We start from the raw sequence: 22461 nt of genomic DNA, 5'->3' as shown, positions 1-22461 counted from the left end.
TCTCCCCCACAGTAATCAAGACTATGTTGGCCTCTAGGACACTGTCTACCCGCAGATTGCACCAGAGTACATGGAAGATTTCCTCCAGTTGGTGTACTAAGAAAAGAGTTTTGGGTCAGAAAGCCAGCATTTCTGATCTTTTAGCATTTCTGCAAGACAGTTTGGCTATGGGACTCAAGCCTAATATGCTTAGGCGTCAGGCTTCTATGCTATCTACTCTTCTGTAAAAACAAAAAAATAACAAAAACAAACAATAACTCAGATAAGTCCAGGGGCTCGCATCTTTTTCTCAAACATTTTTTTAAAGTCACCTCCAGTCCAACACTATTTCTCTTCCTGAGTTCTCCATAAAGAACTTTCAGCACTTCAGAAGCCACCCTTTGAGCCCCTGAAATCAGTATCTCTCTGACTGCTCTCTTTCAAGGTTTTATTCTTGGTGGCCATAACGTCAGTCAGAAGTCTCTCCGAATTTAATGCCCTCTCTGTAGCTAGACACCTATGTATCTTCCATAAAGATAGAATGGTACTCCTTACTAACCCCCTTTTCTGTCCTAAAGTCCTGACTCCCTTTTAATTTCAACAAGAGCTAATTCCCACTTTTTGTCCTTCCCCTGTGCACCCCTCAGAAATGGCATGGCATTCCCTTGATGTTAGGAGAGTCCTGAAGGTTTATCTAGGCAGAACCAAATCTCTTTGTCAGTCAAATTCCCTGTTTGTGTCATTCCATACTGCCTCTTTGAGGCGGAAGGATTCTAATGCCACTCTGAGTAGATGGCTAAAGGCGTGGATTTGCCCATTCTACAAGAGCAGTCATGACCTCAGCAGCTTTTTCCCTCAATGCTCCACTGCATGAGATTTGTAGGGCAGCTACCTGGGCAAATCCTAGCACCTTTGTTAAACGTTATAAGCTCAGCTTCTATGCCTCTGCTGAGGTGGCCTTCAGATGGCAAGTCTTGCAACACGTTCTTCCCAGTCATTAAGCATCTTCTACTCTTTTGGATCACGCCCTACATGGGTCAAGCTTTGGTATGTCCCACCTGATGAACTGTTAACATGCACAAGAGAAAAGACCTTTGGTCACTTACTCAAAAAGGGATTTCTTTGTGCATGTAAAACAGTACATCAGGGCCACAGCCTAGTCTTAAATTCCTTTAAAGCTGCTTTCATAGAATCACAGAATAGTAGAGTTGGAAGGGGCCTCTAAGGCCATCGAGTCCAACCCCTTGCTTAATGCAGGAATCCCCCTTAAAGCATCCCTGTCAGATAGCTGTCCAGCTGCATCTTGAATGCCTCTAGTGTGGGAGAGCCCACTATCTCCCTAAGCAATTGGTTCCATTGATGGTAGGACTTAGTTTTCCATTTTTTATTATTATTTTTACTACACTTTGTTTCTTTCCGAGACTTGTCTGCAGAGAGTGTGAGGTGCCCTGTTTTTCTTGTTTGTATTTTTGCTGTTTTCACCGATCCTAGTACTTCCTGAGCTTGTCATCAGAAACTGAGGTTCAAAGACTGGAAGGACAGTTAAAAGCTTTAATTGGAACAGCGATTTTGCCTCAAACACTAGGTGGTGCCTAAGACCCACCTGATATACACTGTTTTACATGCACAAAGAAATCCCTTTTTTGTTAAGTGATCAAATGGTCTTATCTGTGTGTGCAACCTCCCTAGCATTGGAAGCTGCTTGGATAGGAATGTGTCTCCTTTTTAACCTTTAAAGAGATCTAAGGGGAAACATACACTGATTGTTTTAATACGGTCTGACCTGGTGTGGGTTGGGTGTGTATGAAAGAGGGGTGGTGGTGCAGCAGTAGCGGGCATCAACTCCTGAGTATTCATTGGCATGTATTAAAGCATTAAAGTCTCTTTATTCTGTCAGTCCTTCCCTTTTTAGAATATTATTGCTGACCATTATATATGCTGTGGTGTTTATCAACTGTTTTATCTTTTTAAAATTGTTTTTAACGTTTTCCTGCTGCTTAGGATATTGTTTTGTTGATTTTTTAAATCATGTTTACATTGTTTTTAATTTTGTATGCTGCCTAGGTTATTTTGTATATAGGTGGGATATAAATTGAATTACTACTACTACTACTGTAAAATACGATGTCGACACAGAAGGGATTTGACTTTTTTCTTTCTCATGCACCAACAACGCAAGTAAAGGTGCCATGTTGGTTCCTAAACATTTGATTCTAGTGCCCAGGAATTCAAATTATTCTCTAACTCTGAATACCTTTCAAAATATAGTTATCAGTAGGTGTAATGTGTTAAAAGATAAGTGACAGGTTTCAAAAATACACCTTTTGAATTTTTATAGCACATCTAAACATGTTATGGAATAAAAATTGTGTTCCAAAATACATTCAAAGGAGACTCAAGAAAGACAAATGGAAGAGTTTTGAAGAGAAATTATAGTTATCTTATTTCCCCCTCCCCCAATGTGTTTGATTTCCTAGAAGCAGCTGTAGATAGACAGATAACTTTTCCTCTGTCACCAGCTCATAATGTTGAAATGGAAAGGAATGGAAAACCAGGACTGGATGATTTGAATGAAGAAATGCAAAACATGGATGTAGAGGAGTCACAATGTGAGTTATTTTGAAGTACCATGCACATTTAAAATGTATTTGCTACATATAGTTTTGGTGATTGATATCTGTAAGTATAAACTTCATTTGTTTAACTGACTATGGGCAGAACAAATTATAATTCCATGGGTTTGAATGTTTGGATAGTTGAAAAGTGGGAGCTTTCTTTTTTCATTGGGCATGAGCTTACTGCAGTGCCTTCTCACAACCAGAAAACATAGTTTTGTATTAGATCTGAACCAAGCAGGTTCTTTGCTAATAATTTAATGTAATCAACCATTTTTGAGAAATGGCATATTTGTTTGAACAGGTGGCTTGCAGTGCAGCTTTACTTTCTGAAATTTTCTTTTCCAGGTCTTCGGCTATGTCCCTTTTTAGAAGATCATAAAGAAGATATTTTGTGTGGTCCTGTATGGTTGGCTACTGGACTTGATCTATCAGGGCATGCTGGAATGTTGACACTAACAAGTCCAAAGCTTGTTAAAGGTATATTTTGTTTGCTAGAACATTTTTGAATGAAACTGCAAAACATTAAGTATTGTTTAAAGAATTGCACAGAAACAAACCTGGTTTCTCCAGTCAACCTTAGAGTCCAAGACTAAAATATTTTCCTAAAGGTTATACCTCAAAAGTGAAGTGCTTATTTGTTACCTGCTTTGAAACATACATGTGAAATAAATCTTAAAGACTTTGTTTGCTTATGTCTATTTACTTTTAGGTATGGCAGGTGGCAAATACCGTTCATTTTTAATTCATGTGAAAGCAGTGAATGACAGAGGAACAGAAGAGATCTGCAATGGTGGAATCTGGCCTGTTGTAAGGATACCATCTCTAAAACCTCAGAATAGCAAGGGTCATTCACTTGCTTCACTTTTGGCGAAAGTTGCAGCAGGCAAGGTATTTAAATAACGTATAAAGCATGGTCAAAATGCAATCAGTTGCTGAAATCCCATCTGTTAGACTTGAACTGTCATCTGTCTCATTGTAATATAGATCTAAAATTAACAGTATGCTAAGAGTAAATTGTGGAATCTTTTAGAATTTGGAAGTCAGGAAATAAGTAGAAGGTTTGGGTTTTTTGGCCCCTTGACTGCTCTTTTTTTCTGTATTCATGAGAACTCTAAAGAAGATTGTAAACCAACCCTGGCCGTGTTTGCATGTCACCCTAAACCATCTTTTAGCACAAGATGAATGAACAAGAGCAAGCTGCTGTGAGCCCCAGGCAGAACAGGAGGAGGAATTGAAAAGTGTATGCCTCTGCTTTTGCTTATCCACTGTTTTTCATATCAACTAAACTATCGTTAATTGTAATTATGATTAGTTTCAGACAAGCCCACTTCACGCCACAGTTCCTGAAGCTGGCTTGTTTAAACTAACAGCAGTCAAGTTTAATCATAGTTCTGAAGCTGGCAAGCTGCACTTAAACTAAGTGAAAAGCATCTAGACACATCTTCTTGGCTGTGTTAGTAGGAGGGGTGGGAAGCATGCAAGTCCAAGGTTCACTGCAGTCATTTATTCTTGTTCACATCACGCTAAACTGATTTAGCATGACATGTGAATACAGACATATTTAATTTTTCAGAATCTGATACGCTTGGCTCCAATGCACTTAATGTAGTCAGACTGATTGGTAAACAAAGTTAAGATTCATTAGATAGTGATAGTTTAATCTTAAGTGTATAATATCAGATAGCTTCAGAAAATGTTCCTTTATATTTTTCTAAACCTCTTCTTTCAGTATAACTGTTAAAAGAAGCTATAGTCTAAATAAAACTGCATAAAACCCAAACTCACTTGTTTTCTGGCAGTTGACTGTCTTCGTGTTTCCATTGATCTGGTTCGCACGACACAGTAAGCAACAATGGGTTAATTCACCCTGCAGGGGCTCTGTGCCCCATTTTGTATAAGCAAGCCACAGTGGGGGCAGTCCATGCCTCTGTGCCCCTTTTTGAATAAGTAAGCTGCAGTGGGAGCAGTCCATGCCTTGTGTTCTGCATACATGTGGAGGTGGGTTGTTGGCATGGTTACAAACCACCCACAACCCATGAACTGCTTTAGGAATGTGTCTACGTTTTTAACCACATCAACAACCTCCCCTCACCAAGTTTGCATGACACAGCAAGCCACAGTGCACCCATGCTGCAGCTTGCACATGCAAAATAGTGGTTGGTGTGTGTCATGGAGCCCTGCAGGTGAATTAACCCATGGTGGCTTTTGTAATGTGCGAACAGGATCCTTGTGTCAAGAAATCATCACACTATAATGGGCTGGTTCACATGATACCTTGTTTAAGCAAGTTTAAGCTGTGGTGTGCCCACCTGGGCATGGCTTATCATGTCATCTGAATCTGAGCAGCATGGCTTATTGGAGGGGGAAACAACCCTCAAATCACCATACAACAGTCTATTGATTATTGCAGTGTGGTTTCCCCCTCAAAAAAATCTTGCCGTCTGGGTTCGGATGACACGACAAGCCACAACCTGGTGGGGGATTAGACAAAGGGCGCCTGACGCGTGCCCCAGTTTAACCAAGCCACCATGGCTTGTTTAACCCACAGTTGTTGTGTGAACTGGTTCAATGTGTCTGTACATTGTAGAGAAATCAAATAAAACTTTATGTAAGTTTCACATTATTTTTACATAAAACAGCCCTTTTAATGTCTGAACAGAATTTGCTGTTGTTTTTATATTTGCTTCCCAATCTAGAGGGATTGAAAATATTAGATTGTGAGCATGCAGAGTATGATTTGTTGAATAAAAGGGTATAAGTCTTTAGGTTTTTTTTTAATTTGTAGGATAAGTCGTCTAATAAAACAGAGGCCAGCAATTCATCACGGAAATCTGACAACCTCCGAGGATGCGACTTGCTTCAAGAAGTCTCTGTAACCATTCGAAGATTTAAAAAAACATCTGTTTCAAAGGAAAGGTTAGTTTGATACCACTTAACTTTCAGAGAAAGCTGAAAACGAATACCTAGTTAAACTGAGTTAAATTGTCTCATTTCTATGCTAACTCAAATAATATTGTATCAGGGTTGGCTCAAAACTCCAGCTACATTTTATGTAAATAGAACCTTTTTAATTGCTGAGCACATCCACTTATTTGAATGGCTTGTTGGAAAAGTAAAACCTTCCAGAAAAATAGGTATTTGTAGGCCTTTTGTACTATGTGATAAGGCATATGGCCATAGCTACCCTCCATTACCTAGTCAGGGCAGCTCTCTGCAATACATCTTTGTGCAACATGCTTTTCTATAACAAACTATACAGTTTAGAGCTTCTTGAAGACAGCTGATGAGAGGGGAATTAAAAATAAATAAATAAATCGTATTTTCTTTGTGGTGGGCTTGGGCATTGTAACAAGTTGGCATTTAATGCTAGTAACTTCCACTTCAGTAATTAACATTCTTCTTGGGACTTGTCTTTCTTTCCCCCTAGAGTTCAGCGGTGTGCTATGTTACAGTTCTCAGAATTCCATGAGAGACTTCTTAGCACACTTTGCAAAAAGGCAGAAGATGGCGCTGTCACAGAGCATGCTCAGAGTCTTGTGTTAGACATACTATGTTGGCTGGCAGGAGTTCAGTCCAATGGACCGGGCAGGTAAAAGAACTTCTGCTTTGACTTTTGTTAAGAAATGTTGTTAAAATTCAGGGCAATGCTTTAAAGTCTGTTTTTGTTTTTGTTTTCAGTTCAAAAGAAGCAAATGAGAGCTTACTATCTAAAACAAGGATGTGTCTCTTCGATATAGTGCGTGTTTGCTTCTTTGAAGCAGGGCGAAGCATAGCACACAAATGTGCACGGTTTCTTGCTCTTTGTATAAGGTTGGTAATTATATGGCATGTGGTTGCATAGTCTGACTACATTAAACTGATGGTTCTCTTTAATTGAATATGCTAGTTAACATACTTTTATATGGAAAATCACTGTCTTACCATGCAATCCTATAAATGTCTACTTAGAGGTAGGTTTCAGTAAGTTCAGTGGGACTTACTCCAAGGTATGTAGATATAGGATCCACATACCTAGGATCCACATACCTTGGATCTTCCTTAGTGGAAGATCCTCTTCTCCACTGATCGATCGATATAATAAACTCTGTAGACTATTTGCCAATGAGCCATCTATATTCAGTGCTAAAATACAATCATAAAACTAAATTTATTGTGTATTATTTTTTAGCAATGGGAAGTTTGAACCAAGTCAACAAGGATTTGGCTCAGTTCTTCTGAAGGCTTTGCTTGGCAATATATCTTATTTACCTGCAGCTGCAACTGGAGGTAAGCTTAATTTTGTATTCTGTTCATATTATATTATATACTTTATAATTTCTTTGGCTCAAAATCTGCCGATTACCAATTTTGGATGTCCATTAATAAATAGTTGAAATCTAACTGTACATCTCACTAGTTCTCTGAAGTCTAAACAGACACTAATATCTGCAAGCTTACTAAAGCCTCTTACAGCTTATTAACTGAAAATATTTTATTTACTATAGTTTAACAGCCGTTGGTCTGTCTTCTACAAACATGTGTATAAACACTGTTTTGGTGATTACCTGAACCTGAAAAACTATTGGTGTTTTTTTCTAGGATCTGTTTATTGGTATTTCGTATTGCTGAATTATGTAAAGGATGAAGATTTAGCTGGTTGCAGTACTGCTTGTGCATCCCTGCTAACTGCAGTGTCCAGACAGTTACAGGATCGGTTAACACCTATGGAAGCGTTACTTCAAACAAGGTAATAGAAGAAATATGTATATCATATGCATATCTTCAGAGACCAAAAACAAACATTAATATATTATTATTGGTAATACGTCCTGACTTAATTTTCATAATTATATTTTCAGTGCGTGTGTGTGTGTGCGTGCGTGCATGCATGCATGCATGCTGCATACTCCAATGAAAGGAGTAGGAACTTCCCTCTTGTAGAATAGAAGAACTGTACTGGCTTCTGATTTTTTCCCCAGGCTTGATTCAAAGTGTGAGTGATAACCTTTAAAGCTTTACAGGCTTTAAACAATTTTATAGACCAGTATATCTGCCAAATCCAGTGTAAACCTGCTGCTCATTAAGATCATCATCTGAAGTCCTCTTGTGTGTTCCAGTTATTCCTAAAGTCCCTCTGGCTGTGACCAGGAAAAGGGCTTTTCCTATACTTGCACCACAGTGCTGGAACTCCTTCCTGAGGAGTATTCGTCTTGCCCTTATGACGTTTTGGCAGATGGCAGATGCCATCTTTAGAAGAGCCGTTGGCCAATAACTGATTTTAATATGTGTCCCAGGTGGTTTTATATTACTGTGATGAGGTGCTAGTTGTAGTTTTGTTCTGCTGCGGTCATAGATTTGTTTTATTTTGTTGTATCATGCTGTTTAGGTTTGTTAATTGAAGTTTTATTGTTTTAATAGTGATTTTATTTAACCCCTTGAACTAGTTTTAAGGAATGTGGGGTATAAATCTTTTTAAATAAAAGAACATTTTCTCCTCCCTTGCTGCTGCTACTGCTTTGATATAGGCAAGTGGTAAGAGGCACTTGGTGAGCGCCGCATCTTGGGCTTTGGAGCTTGAGTTTTTGTGTGTGTGTCTTTGCGTGTCTGTGTGTACATACACAGGAGCATGCTATGTGCTGTCCTGCTGGTGGCTCCCCCCCCCACTCCTGCACACCTGATCATTGGCCTACCAGACACCCCCTTCCTAATATGCAAACTCAAAGGGCAGGCCTGTCTGAGCTCTGATACAGTTCTTTCCCACTCCAGAAAAAGGTGAATCAAAACAGCCAGTTTCAAGGTGACATGATTCTGAACTCCTCTTTGTCATTTCAGGCCAGCCCTAGCACCAAATGGTGGGGGGCACCCTCTAGGCATCTTGAGCATTAGCTTTGGTAGCTAGAGTCAATCAGGTCTTGCTTTCATAGGCTAGATGAAATGGGCCAGAGAGAAGCAGGGAATCAGGGATATCTTTATGAATCAGTTCATATGTCACACTGCAATTCCTGGTATAATCCAGGAATTGTTGGATCAATTATAGTGTCAAGGATGCTGCCTCCCATGTGCTTATCATTTCCTCTCTGAGTTAACAACACAGGAACCTGCATTGTTTCATGACATGCAAACCTGGAAATACTGGGTTATTTTAATGGATCATTTAGGTTTAAGGGTTAGTTGTGATTTTAGGTTAGGTTAACTCTGGGTTGTTTAGCCCATAAACAACTCAGAGTTTCTGGGTTGTGTGACATGGGTTGTTAACTGACAGCAAAATGATGAGCATGCAGGAGGTAGTGCACTCGTTGCTTTGCTTCTCCCTGGCCATTCCTGGGTTAAATGACATAGGAATTACAGTGTGGTAACTGGATCTAAATGTAGTTAGATAATGCTTAAACTTGGTTTTAGTTGTGAATATGGACTACGGGCATTAGTATGGTAGGTGCTGGCTCATAACATAGCCTGGGAAAAGGCGTGCTGCCTCTTCTCAGCCTGAAATGAACAAGTATGGCTCTTCTTCCAGATTCAAGGTAGAGGCATTGCATTATAGAAACTGAGGTTCCCTCATTTGAAAGCAACCGACATGCCTATCATTATTTTTGTTTGCACTACTTGTGACTATTAGTGCAACTTCTGGAAAAGTCTCAATTGAAGGAAAAAGTCCAGTTAGTTTCTTCTTCCTGAAAAAGCAACCTTAAAGGTGTGGAAGATATCAGTATTCAACAGGGCTGTTCTTTGGAAGTCCCGAAGGACTAAAACTAGCATTATGTGAGCAAACATATATTCATATAATGGGGTTCTCCTTCCCCTCCTCCCTTCTCCACAACCTCCAAATCTGCTCCAAAGGACACCTCACCCTCAGACTTGAAGAGGGTACAGGAGGTGCAGATGAGAGGGATAATTTGATTTACTAATACTGGAAGGACACCCATTGGATATAACCTATAACTATTAATTGTCTGTCTTATCCCATAAAACAACTATGCATTTCATCATATCAGTTAAGTTCATTGATTTGTCATTTTCCCTACAGGTATGGATTATATAGTTCACCTTTTGATCCAGTGCTCTTCGACTTGGAAATGAGTGGCTCTTCTTGTAAGAATATATATAACAGCAGCATTGGTGTACAATCAGATGAGATTGATTTATCTGATGTTCTCTCAGGTATGCACATATATCAGACAATATTACTGTTTCTCACTGCATAGCTTTTAATCAATATAGTACTTTTTTTTACAATCACCTATTTACATAATGTTTCTTATGCAGTATCATTAAAGATCCTTGTTTATTATTTGTGAGGAACATGCCATTTTACTTAAGATCCAAATGTATACACTTTTATAGTGCACTTCTCTTGACTAACTTTAAGATTATTTTCTTAAGGTAATGTGTTGGATCTTGACTTGCTCTCCATGGAGTCCTGCTGGTGCTGAAAGCAGTGTGTGTGTGTGTGTGTGTGTGTGTGTGTGTGTGTGTGTGTAAAACTATTTTCTTCTGTTTCGGACTGCAGCTCCCAGCACATCTCCCACGCTGTTCCAGAGGGTTGAAGAACCCTTAAGAACAACCTTGGTGTAGTGCCAGCAATTGCAGGGAGAAGGGAGAAATCCGAGAAAAATTCTATCCTAGTTTCTTTCTCCATTGGGAAGCGTCAGCTTGATCCCAGTTCCTTCATAAGCAGAAGGAATCTTTCTGTTTGTGGACTGACAAATCTTGATCCAACACATTATCTAAATGGATTGATCAAATACTTGTTTCCATTGGACTTGTTTTTAAATGTTCTTCTTTTAATTTTTGTGAACCGTCCAGAGAGCTTTGGCTATTGGACAGTATAAAAATGCAATAAATAAATAAATGCTTGAATCCAAAAGTGCTCTTGTGCAAGCAGAAGGCACTTCAACTCATGCAAGGAGGTAGGATTTGCTGATTTCCATCAATGCTTCCTTCTTGCTGTGGTCTCCTGTCTCACATTCTGGAGTCTCCCAACAGTCCAGAAGCAACTTGGGTGTGTGGGTGTGGGTGAGATGCACCAAAATAAAAATGGAAAAGCCCCATTCTGAGGGCAGATGTCTTCTTGCAGTAGAAAAAGGTGCCACACAACCACCCCATTTTGCACAATTTTACTCTGCAGCCTTGAGAAAAAAGCACAGTTTATTAAGAGCTTTGTCTGGAGTTGCTGCTTTATATGCTATTCCTTAATTGAGCCTAGTAAACTGGATGTAAACATCCGTCAAAATTAGGGATAATGTTCCAGCAACATTTGCTGGGATGTGCATTGCCCACAACAAAAGTTGCTACCTCATTTCTAGTTATTATGAAAATGAATTGAATGATGCTATGTGGGTTTTTTTTTTCATTCAGGAAATGGGAAGATCAGTAGCTGTGCAGCCGCTGAAGGTAGTTTTACTTCCCTCACTGGTCTCCTGGAAGTTGAACCTCTGCACTTTACTTGTGTTTCGACTAGTGATGGAACCAGAATAGAAAGGGACGATGCAAGTACGTTTACTGGTATATACACTTTATTACTTCTTTCTAAACCAGCCAAACTAGAGCATTAATCTGATAAAGCCTTTCTGTCTGAATAAGGTTCTAGAATGCAGGGATTGATTTAAGCCTCTCATTAGTAAAATTAGGCAAAATAAAACCCCTTGATTTTAAAATACTTCAAAGTTTAGATCAGTGGTGAGAAAAATGTGTTTGTATTGATAATGAGCACTTTGTTTTCCCTGCTTGCTTTGCAAATTGAATTTTGAATTAAAGCTGCATAGAATGGTAATTCTTGTTATAAAAGGAAAATATTCCCCAGTAACTGGCTATATATTTTTTTTTGAGCTTGCTTTCATCTCTAGTATTTATACAACTAGAATGCAGTATTTATGAGAATGCTTTGTTTGCTGCTTTTCTACATACACGTTTTTGTTTCTTTGTTTCATGCCAGTGAGTACCTTCGGGGTTACCCCAGCAGTTGGTGGCCTCTCATCTGGGACAGTTGGGGAAGCCTCGACAGCACTGAGTTCAGCGGCCCAGGTAGCTTTGCAGTCTCTCTCTCATGCAATGGCCTCAGCCGAGCAACAGCTCCAGGTGCTTCAAGAGAAACAGCAGCAGCTTTTGAAGCTTCAGCAACAGGTTGGAGGCCATCTCTTTCATGATGTCTCTAAACTTCAAAAGCTGAGAGAGTAGTTACCATAATTACAAAACTTCTCCTTAAAAAAAAAATTCAAATCAATATCAGCAAAAGCGCTTCTTTAGGGCATATCTTAGAGGCCACTTCATATGTTAAAAGTATTCCTACATAGAAAAGTTTTCCTCTGTAGAAGGTGCACATGACACACTTTATACCCTATACAGAAAGTTCTTTCCTGTATATGGATTAATGTTAAGTTACATTTAGATTTTTACCTTGAATTAAAGGCAAACAGTGAAAAATGGAGAACAAAAACCAGTTGGATTTGTTAAAGAAAAATAAGCTGCTCTTTAGTACAACAAGAATCTCATTGGACTCGAAAGAAGGAAAGGATGCAAAAGTTGTGAATTCCTTTTCAAGTTTGTGCTTTTGCTACAATCCAACTGGGCCACGTTACTTGCACAAGTTAAGCCCTTTTTAGGTCTGTTCACAGTGCAATGAAACTCCAGTATTTTAAGACTGGGGACCACAATTATCAGTACAGTTTTGTGAAAAATGCATTGATCTCAATACAATTTATTCCAAGTAAGCATGATGATAGTCATGTATGTACATTCTCTCTCTCTCTCTCTCTCTCTCTCTCTCTCTCTCTCTCTCTCTCTCTCTCACACACACACACACACACACACACACCTCTAGCTGAGAATCCCATATATACAATGGGATATCAGTTGTATGCATCCTTCTTTCAAGGTACTCTGATATGTGACATGAGCTATGTTAATACATATGTGCCAATTCCTACGATCCTTTCATCCTTTTTTTGATGTGGAAGAAGCATTGCAGTCAGATGCATGTGATGTAAGAGTGTTAGGTTGTATGCATAATGGAAGAGAGTGCACCAGGTGCCCTGCTGTACATATGTGATTCATTTGTGTGAACCACCAGCCTCTAATTGCTTTCATTTGATTGGGATTTAAGCCTCCAATCCTGAGCATTCTTGGAAATAAAATTCCATTGAATGCATTGGGCTAAATGTATTTAAACCAGTTGGCCCATCGGCTGTGTCTCTAACTGAAGTGCTGAGTAGGGTGTAGGTGAGTTCTAAAACGTTAGTTCTTGCAAGTTTCATTTCCCCCCTTGCATTGTTTATCACCTTTTTGTGCTACTTTTTGCATCTTTTTTTGGTAGAAACCTTTGGTGTGTTTAAATGAAAGCTGAGGCTATTTGCTTTTTTGTTTGTTTTGGTTCATGCTGCTTGTTGCTAATGCTTTTATTGCTAGTGCCTTTATAGGCAGCACTGGCCTACAGTACATATGCTGCTTTTATTTTCCCTGCAGAAAGCAAAGCTGGAAGCAAAACTACACCAGACAACAGCAGCAGCTGCTGCAGCAGCATCAGCAGTTGGTCCTGTTCACAACTCTGTGCCTTCCAACTCAGTAGCAGCCCCAGGGTTCTTCATTCATCCGTCGGATGTCATCCCACCCACTCCTAAAACAACCCCCCTGTTTATGACTCCGCCTCTAACGCCACCTAATGAGGCAGTTTCTGCTGTTATCAATGCAGAGCTTGCACAGCTTTTTCCGGGCTCAGTCATTGATCCTCCACCAGTTAACCTTTCTGCACACAACAAAAATGCAAACAAGTCCAGAACGGTAACGAAAAAAAAGAGCTTTCATGAAATTCCAATCTAATTAATGTTACTGTCAGGAACTACTTTGACTGATTGCTAGTTTGCCTATTTATCTGAGTGTAGACAGTATGTTTTGATAGGCTGTATTGTTAAAATTCCTTGATCTATCCCCAAATCTTTTAAACCTAAATTCCATATAAGGAAGCTAGTGCAAATAGATAGCTCATTAATGCTTTGAAACTTTTCCACTGGTATGCTAATAAACTAATCCTTATATAATGTAATTGGTTTTTTCAAACTTAAGTTTCCAAAAGGCTGCCTCTTTTTACTTTTGCATGTGCAATAGCTAGTGACTAATATCTGTTACAGTGTGTGATATATTGGTTCATTTTCCCTTCTTTCAGAATCCACTTGGGACTGGCCTTGCTCTTGCAATATCTCATGCTTCACATTTTCTTCAGCCTCCGCCTCATCAGTCCATCATTATAGAGCGAATGCATTCAGGTAAAATGATAATATTTGGTTTTAACACAAAGAGGGTAATTGGTCCTTATAGCTCATATAATGACTGGGATCCAGAGCTGCTTTAGGCAATAGGGTGCTGGACTCTTAGGTTTAAAAATAGATTGCTGGGGCCAATCAAACGTTTTGCATTCCCTCAGCTTCAAAAGCAGTTAGCCAAATAGCTGGAAATCTGCTGTTCCAAAAGGAGAAACCCAAAGTTCTCTTAGAGATGTGGAACGTGTTGTATGGTTCTTTGGAAACCAGCGAGTGTTTTTTTGTTTGGGCGAAGCGTCTGAAGAAATTTGTGTATTCAACAGAGGTAAACTAGCATAAGACGTGAAACCGATCCTCCATGGACTACTATGTTGGCATCCTTCAAACCTACTTTTAAATAATGTTTCCTGTTTTTACATGATAATTCAGCTTCTTCAAATCATGATTTGGAGAACTGGGAGCAAGCTGTGGATCACAGTCTCCCCCACCCCAGTTTCCATCTCAGTTGCTTGTTCAGCACTAATTGTAGTTTGCCACTTGGCACACTCTAGTTAGTGCCTGTCCTCCAAACCAGGATCAGAAGCCATGGTTTCTGGTTTTAGTTTGAAGGGCTAGCACTAAACCTGGTTTGCTGATGTTGATTTCCTAACAAACAATGTTTAGAGCTAAGCAGAAGGGTCCAAGGGGAGAAGGGAGCATGTAAGCCTGAGCTTGTTCACCATTCTTCAAACCATAGTTACAAGGATTGTCCTAATTACAACAGTGTTAGGCTGCAATGGAAGTAACTTCTGTAGTGAAGTTAAACACTTGGTAACTTTAGAGGTGCATGGTCTTCTGTTTTTGGTTTTGGGTTGTGCGTTGATCATGACTGTCTCTCTGGCACTGGCACCTTGCGTTCATTTTTTTTATTAGTAGTTCATAAAGCCTCACCTTTTTTTTTTAAAGGTGCAAGGAGATTTGTGACCTTGGACTTTGGCAGACCCATATTATTGACAGATGTGCTGATTCCAACTTGTGGTGATTTGGCTTCCTTGTCAATTGATATTTGGACACTTGGTGAAGAAGTTGATGGAAGAAGGCTAGTGGTCGCTACAGATATTAGCACCCATTCTCTCATTCTACATGATTTAATACCACCACCAGTTTGCCGATTCATGAAGGTAAAAATCAGTTCAATAAAAAAAATGGTATCTCTTCTAATAAGTTGGATTTGCTAAATGTTCTTGAGATTAGATAGTTTTCAATTGTTGTATGATCCTCACACTTTGAAATAATAATACAATTGCATTAAAGGCTATTCTGCCTATCATTTCAGATCACTGTCATTGGTCGTTATGGAAGTACAAATGCGAGAGCCAAAATTCCTTTAGGATTTTACTATGGCCATACGTATATCTTGCCACTGGAAAGCGAGCTGAAGATTATGCACGATCCTTTACGAGGGGAAGTCGAATCTGCAAACCAGCCAGAAATTGATCAACACTTAGCTATGATGGTTGCATTGCAGGAAGACATACAGTGCAGGTAAGATGATATGCTGGAAATCTACTATCTAGGGTTAATTTTAACCTTATATTGTGGCACAAAGCATAACAGAAAGCTCTTGAATGTTAGTCTCCTCTACTTTACTCTGCTTAAAACACTGAAGGCCGAGTGTTTGTTTCTGTTAGCTTGTTTCTGTTAGCTGTTATGTGGGATACTTTCCTTAATTTAAATGTAAGTGTGTCATTTTCCCCCTTTTCCACTCTCACAGGTATAACCTAGCCTGCCATAGACTTGAAACACTTCTGCAAAGCATTGACCTTCCTCCATTGAACAGTGCTAACAATGCTCAGTATTTTTTACGAAAGCCAGATAAAGCAGTGGAGGAAGACAGTCGAGTATTTTCTGCTTATCAAGACTGCATTCAGCTACAGCTTCAGCTTAATTTGGCTCACCATGCTGTACAGAGGCTTAAAGTAGCTCTTGGTGCAAGCAGGAAGATTCTCAAGGAACAAAGTGATCCCAAAGAGCTGATTCAGATGTCCTCCACAGAGCAGTTGCGCACAATTATCCGATACCTGTTGGATACTTTACTTAGCTTGCTCCACTCTTCCAATGGTTAGTAACGTGATTATTTTTATTAACAAGTCTGGAATAATATGCTTGCTTGGTATTTCAGTGCCAAGGCTGGAAATGTACACAACTCATTATGCCACTAGTGGTCTAGAAGCTGTGCAGAATACTGTCATACTTCATTTGCAGACTTAAATGAGTTAAATGAATGAGACAGAAGTTAAAAGTGCATATGACTTGCATAAAGGGGAAGAGGCAAGAGTTAGCAAGCTGAAGGGCCAATTAAGGCCTAATCTGGACACTTCAGCAGCTGTTTAGTTTGCAAGTGTCATAGGAACTTCAGGAACGGCTCACCTGTAAAGTTTGGAGCTCCTCCTTTAGAGTTTGGAGCTTCTCCTTTTGTCCTGGGTCTTCTGTTTTCAGCCCTGAGTTGATAATTTCTCCATCAGAGCAATGGGCCATAACTTATTCTTCCATATTTGCATTGGGTTTGCTATTTCCTTTCTCCAAGTTATAGATAGTCGCACTGCTACCCATATAAATGTCAACAGCTCATTGTGTCCTCTAAATTTCTATTTGTTCTGTCAAATTTGACAAGCACCGTTGTGTGCTTATAGCAGCCTACTGTTATGAGAGCTTCAGCTACAGGGCAATATAGAAATGTAATAAATAAAGCAAGGCATTTTGGCTTTATAAAGGACATGATACCAATAGCAAAAAGTTGATTGCACAAGGAATCCCCTGTCACAACAAGATACTCCAGGGTCCATTGGGTTGTTCATAGCATCATGGTATTTGGGCTGCCTTGGGTCTAAGAATATGCAACAGTGGTGAGGGATTTGACTGGGAGATGGACATAATTTAGTTGAGAGCCAGGTTCCTCAACACCTCTTAGCCTAATTGCCAAGAGACAGCTCAGCTGCCTGTAGAACTGGCAATAGTGCAGGTATCTGTTAAAGCAAGCACATCTCCTTTTGTGTGGGTGTGTCAGTTATCCTGACTAAATAAAAATAAATAAACACCCTGTTGCCATTCCCCCCCCCCCCACTACCAATCCCTCCAACTACCCAGGATGATGGGATCATGTGACCAAATCTTTACCTTGGTCTTGCAGTGACTAGCTCCTCCCTCTGAGTTTGGTCCCTGCCTTTGCCAAAGGCAGAGCTAGTTGATCTCTCTCTTTACCGTCTCAATTTATCCTACCTTTGTGATTTAATTACCTGAATAATAAGCTTCCATGAGGGAAGTTTTCTGTACAGATATTTTTGTGCTTTTACACAGCAAAGCAAAAAGCAACAACAACAAAAAACAGCCCTCAATCAAGTTGATGCATTTGGAACAGAGTCATGTTTGTTTTCAATTCTAGAAGCGATGTTCAGCTTAAGTATATAGAATGTGTACAGCATTTGAAACTTACACTGTTCATTTCTTCCAAGGGCATTCTGTTCCTGTGGTTCTGCAAAGTACATTTCATGCTCAAGCTTGTGAAGAATTATTCAAGCACTTGTGTATCAGCGGGACCCCTAAGATACGCTTGCATACAGGCCTTCTACTCGTTCAGCTTTGTGGAGGCGAAAGATGGTGGGGACAGTTTCTTTCAAATGTCCTGCAGGAATTGTATAATTCAGAGCAACTTCTCATTTTCCCACAGGACAGGTACTTTTAAGATGCATCTTCTTTACTATTCCAGTTAAGCTTCATTTGGAATAATGATCCATGTATCACTAGAACTTAGGAAGAATAGGCAAAAAGCTTGTATAATTCTAGAATCTTCCAGTCTAGTTGTCATTGTCATCAGGGTTAAGACCATCTCCAACTCATTTTAGAATATGAATCCATACATTGATTTATTTGATCTAGGTTGTTTCCATCATCTTGTTAGTGGCTCTAAAAACTCTGCACCTCTTATGCGACACCAAATAGTGGCAATATGATTGGGTTCTTTAGTCCTGAGTAACCAGAACAGGGAGAAACAGCTAGTTTGGATTCTAATTCAGCAAAGTAATGTTGTCAGTTGGGGCATTGCTGCCTTTCTTATGAAATTAGAATTACACCTAATGGTCTTTTTTTTTTAATTGTCTTTGTAATTAGGGTCTTCATGTTGCTTTCTTGCATTGGCCAAAGATCACTCAGCAACACTGGTGTCTTAGAAAGTTTGCTGAATCTCTTGGATAACCTGTTATCCCCTCTTCAACCACAGCTCCCTGCCCACAGGTGCACAGAAGGTAATATAGATTTCTCTAGTTATCATCAAATTGATGTCCTTACTAAATATGTCATTTGAAGACTAGATCTGATTGCTGCTCTAATTATTTTTGCAGAGTAGATAAAAATTTAATCTATGTAAAGGGCTGTGCTTTGTCTGGAGCAAGGTGTGTGTGTGACAGAGAGACTGATTGGGGGGGGGCGGGTGAGGAGAGTGATCTTATCCACTGGTTGGTTAATTTTTTTGTATTCTATTTAGGTATTTTTGTACTGCCATTCAGGGCCAAGGCCCTTCCAAGGCAGTTCACAATTAAAAGCATAAACCGTCTTAAGAAATATTTTTGTAAGCCTCCTTGAGAGCCTTTTTGGCTAAAGGGCAGGATAAAAGTGCTCATTGAATCCTGCTCTGGGAGGTCCCCTGAACTTTGGAGATGACCTAGAGGGGGATGGGGAGAGCACAGGAGGCTGCAAAAGAAAGAGAGGCTGAAAAGCTCTTGTGTATCCCCAGAATACTGTATGCAACCCTCAGAGTCCTGGTGCCAATGTCTTAATATTTATTTTGAGTATTCAAATGTTTTCCTAGGTAAATGAACACAAACCGTTTCCATATACTTAGAGGGTTACAATGGAGCTCTTATGGCTTTAGTCATCTTTTATCTTGTTGGATAGGTTGTGAAATTATAAATTGCATTTAGGAAGTTTTTTAACCTAAAAAGAGGCTGGTTGGTGTGTGTTTTTTTTTAAAAAAACACATACATGAAATGAAAGTGTATCAGGGCATTCCATCACCCATTGCCTTCTTTTTATTCACCACTGACTATCCTTACTGAGGTTTAATGTGGTTTCTAGAAGGAAGAGGGGTCCCTAGAGAAAATTTTCTTACAGTTGAAAAGCTGTATATGAATTGTGTTCATATAATTTCAAACATTTATTACTTCAATCTAAAACTGATACATTTAATCAAATTGCAATTATTTTTAAGGTGTTCTGGACATTCCTATGATTAGCTGGGTTGTAATGCTGGTGTCCAGGCTCTTAGACTATGTGGCAACTGTTGAAGATGAAGCAGCTACATCTAAGAAGCCTTTGAATGGAAAAGAGAGAGAGAGATTCTTGACAGGTGCAGTATATAAAAAAATTAAATAGCAGAGCTTCCTTATTAATTATCTTGCTATCAAGGCGACTAAACACTTACCTTATGTGAACCACCCAGAGAGCTTCAGCTATGGGGCAGTGTACAAATGCAATAAATAAATAAAATAAAGTAAACAGAAACTGAAAGCTTAGCGTGCTGTATGAACTGGAGATCCTGACTTGGGTGGGAGGGTGCTGTTGCACCATGTCCTGCTTGTTCATCCCTGGCCAATAGCTGGTTGGCCACTGTGTGAACAGAGTGCTGGACTAGATGGACCCTCGGTCTGATCCAGCATGGCACTTCTTAGGTTCTCTTATGTTTCAAAACTGTCTAAGATTTGTAGGAAAGAAAGAAAAGGCTGTACACACCAGCACACAGCTTGTTCTTGAGAAGCCAAGGTTCTCTAGCTTATGTGAATACAGTCCCGGTGTTGTAAAATGTCTGCTTTTAGAGCAAGTCTGGAAATAGAAATAGAGATAGCAATACTGAATACTTGCAGGGGGAATTCCCATAGGACATAATGGAGCCCTCCCCACCAACTTCCTCATCAGTGTAACGCTGACTGAACTATGATATGAGCAGCTGTTTCTTCCCATAGGCATGGGCCACTTCTGTATAGATCCTGTGACACACACCCCACTCCTTCCTAGGGTTGTGCATGCAGGTTCCTTGTGCCTAAGGTGTCCCATTGGAAATAATGGCTGTGTGTACTGTGATGAGGATTGGCAGGTGAGAGTGAGAAAAGGGCTCCCGTCATGCATTATGGAGATCCTCCCTGCATGCACATGGGGATTCATTATGCCTTCGGTTTTTAGGGGTTTCTGACTGAGTATGTTGCTAGTTAATGGATTAAAGTTAATGTTTGTTTCAGGATTTATGAAGATACATAATAGACCTCATACCCTTTAAGAACATGAGCATTTCAGATTATCCTTTCTTTGGAAGATATGTGTAATGGGTGTTTAGTTTGTGGGGAAATGTTGATTTTCTGTCATGTTTAAACTCACTCTCTTTTCTCTTAGGAAATCAGTGGAGTTTCATTAACAATAATCTTCATACGCAAAGCCTCAATAGGTCTTCAAAAGGCAACAGTAGCTTAGATAGATTGTATTCCAGAAAGATCAGAAAACAACTTGTTCATCACAAACAGGTAATTTCTAGTTCATAGTGACAATCTTAATTTTCGAAATTCCATGATCACAATTTTGAGGAGCAAATTCTTTTTTTGCACGTGAGGGAGCAAGTAGCCAGAGTGTATTAAGGCAAAGGGACAAGTTGGAGGAAATTCCAGGTGCCTGGCTTTCCCACAGCAACCATGAACCTAACCGAAAGTTACACAAGTGTGGCAGATATTGACAATACAATAATTGCAGACAAGGGACCTGAGGAGATCCTATGCGTGTCCTGAAGGATGGAGTAGCAAATTTCCACCACCTGGGTCAGAAGGGGAGCTCATATGAGTCTGAAACTTCGGTGGGAGGAACGTGGCAAAAATGTTGAGGAACCACTGATCTTCATGTGGCAGTAATCTAACTATTGCCCTATCCAGTCATCTAAAAGACTTGGCATTGAGGGCAGATATATGGCAAATATCAGCTGCTATTCACAGTCTGTGAAGGCTCACCAGTTTCTGCAGCTTTAAAGTTGCTGTTTAAACTGGTTTTACAATTCAGCTCTGTTGGCAGCCTGTTAAAGTTTTATAAATATAAAACTAAAAACTTTAACTTGACCATCATATGAAAGTGCATATCTATTTTGCATCTTATTGCTTACATTTTCATATACTTCTGTTAACATTTTCTTTTAGCAACTTAACTTATTAAAAGCAAAACAGAAGGCTTTGGTGGAACAGATGGAAAAAGAGAAAATACAAAGCAACAAAGGATCATCCTATAAACTTTTAGTAGAACAGGCAAAACTAAAACAGGCCACGTCAAAGGTATGATGTTCTGCAATTATACTTATTGTCTTGTGCAGAAAGACCAGTTTCTGCAAATTCAAATATGTTCTGGGTTCATTTTTTTACAAAAATGATTTCATTATGCCTCTTAAGGCCTAATCTGCTAATTCCATCACCTGATGTTATCTGATTTTGGAACTGCTCCTCAGTTAATTCTAATATAGGCACCTGTTAGTTCCTCATGGTAAAGAACTACCTTGGAGATTTATCTAGTGTGGTGTTGTATCATGATAAAAAATCCACAGCACTATTTATGAATCTGCTTATAGAATGCTGCAAAGATAAGATATATAACAATGATGCATTGAAAGGATTTGAGCAATTCTCTTCCCCATCCCCCTTTATTTGAGTCATCAAAAATAAGTTATGGCTGGAATTCAAACAAGTGCACTACTCGTTCCATGGGCCCAAAGGAATTTGGACTTCTATTTCTAAAACAACAGTCCCTTCTGGATCTGCATAGCAAACTGCTTTTGAAACTGAGGGGGACTTTCAAAAGCAGCTGTTGAAAGAAATAAGTTTACGATCTCACCAAGCACTTTTAAAGCCCTTGAGAGAGGCTGAAATAGCTCGTGGATTCCACCTTCAGTATTAGTTTTTCCACTTAGGCAAGATTAAGAAATCATGCATATTTAGGAATTTTGTAAATTTACTATCTCCTTTCCTGCCATGTTAACTTAGATTTAAGGTAAATAATGATCCATAAATAGATATATCTTTTAATTTAATACAGTTTTCCCTGACATACATATGTGCCCCTTTCCCCCTAATGTTTTACTTAGAATATATGAAAAGTTTGATGTTACTGCTTTATTGGTTCTCTCAGACAAACTGGATAGCTCAGTTATAGGTTCGTCTAAGGAATGGTGCAGCACATACAAGTTTGAGACTAATGGTTTCTACTTTCACTATGCATTACGCATTCTTCAGTTCTAGGGTGTAATTTGTTTTGTTGATTCTTTGTATGTTGAAGATTTTGAAAGATTCTCTTTTTGCTAATTACTAATCTTCTTATGATTGGGAAGTCCAGTTTGAAGAATTGGCAGAGACACTCAAACTTTGTAATGGAGGGGAAACTCTGTAGGATTTTTCTTACAATGCTAGGGAGCCCCTCAGTATCTGGAAGAGTTGCATTCCCTGTTTTTAAAAATATTATGAAGCTTTTAGGTTGGCAGCTATCAGAGATTGGGTCATGGCTATGGAGCTAGAACAAGATAAAGCAGAAAAGTACATACCCATGTCAACAACATATAGATGTGGTTTGCATGTAATGGTGGCAAA

General features: G+C 39.3%; 1 protein-coding gene across 4 annotated transcripts in view; it reads left to right on the top strand.

Moving 5' to 3' along the window:
- The window catches only part of BIRC6 (baculoviral IAP repeat containing 6), a 169003-nt gene that overhangs the window by 31531 nt on the left and 115011 nt on the right, over window positions 1-22461 (top strand). Inside the window, exons 14-34 of one of the 4 annotated variants that reach the window (XM_063124258.1) lie at window positions 2457-2588; window positions 2943-3074; window positions 3307-3485; window positions 5383-5513; window positions 6025-6186; window positions 6276-6407; window positions 6766-6863; window positions 7176-7323; window positions 9601-9734; window positions 10932-11066; window positions 11509-11696; window positions 13035-13349; window positions 13732-13831; window positions 14771-14985; window positions 15141-15349; window positions 15579-15925; window positions 17317-17536; window positions 17972-18105; window positions 19068-19205; window positions 20243-20370; window positions 21028-21159. In XM_063124258.1, the coding sequence (XP_062980328.1) occupies window positions 2457-2588; window positions 2943-3074; window positions 3307-3485; window positions 5383-5513; window positions 6025-6186; window positions 6276-6407; window positions 6766-6863; window positions 7176-7323; window positions 9601-9734; window positions 10932-11066; window positions 11509-11696; window positions 13035-13349; window positions 13732-13831; window positions 14771-14985; window positions 15141-15349; window positions 15579-15925; window positions 17317-17536; window positions 17972-18105; window positions 19068-19205; window positions 20243-20370; window positions 21028-21159 (3509 nt within the window). Of the gene's footprint in view, window positions 1-2456; window positions 2589-2942; window positions 3075-3306; window positions 3486-5382; window positions 5514-6024; window positions 6187-6275; window positions 6408-6765; window positions 6864-7175; window positions 7324-9600; window positions 9735-10931; window positions 11079-11508; window positions 11697-13034; window positions 13350-13731; window positions 13832-14770; window positions 14986-15140; window positions 15350-15578; window positions 15926-17316; window positions 17537-17971; window positions 18106-19067; window positions 19206-20242; window positions 20371-21027; window positions 21160-22461 lie in introns of all 4 variants that reach the window. The other 3 variants (XM_063124259.1, XM_063124257.1, XM_063124260.1) reach the window with 3 other exon arrangements.

This window comes from Elgaria multicarinata, chromosome 4, assembly GCF_023053635.1.
Source record: "Elgaria multicarinata webbii isolate HBS135686 ecotype San Diego chromosome 4, rElgMul1.1.pri, whole genome shotgun sequence".
Taxonomy (NCBI): domain Eukaryota; kingdom Metazoa; phylum Chordata; class Lepidosauria; order Squamata; family Anguidae; genus Elgaria; species Elgaria multicarinata.
This window is presented reverse-complemented; position numbering and strand designations above follow the sequence as displayed.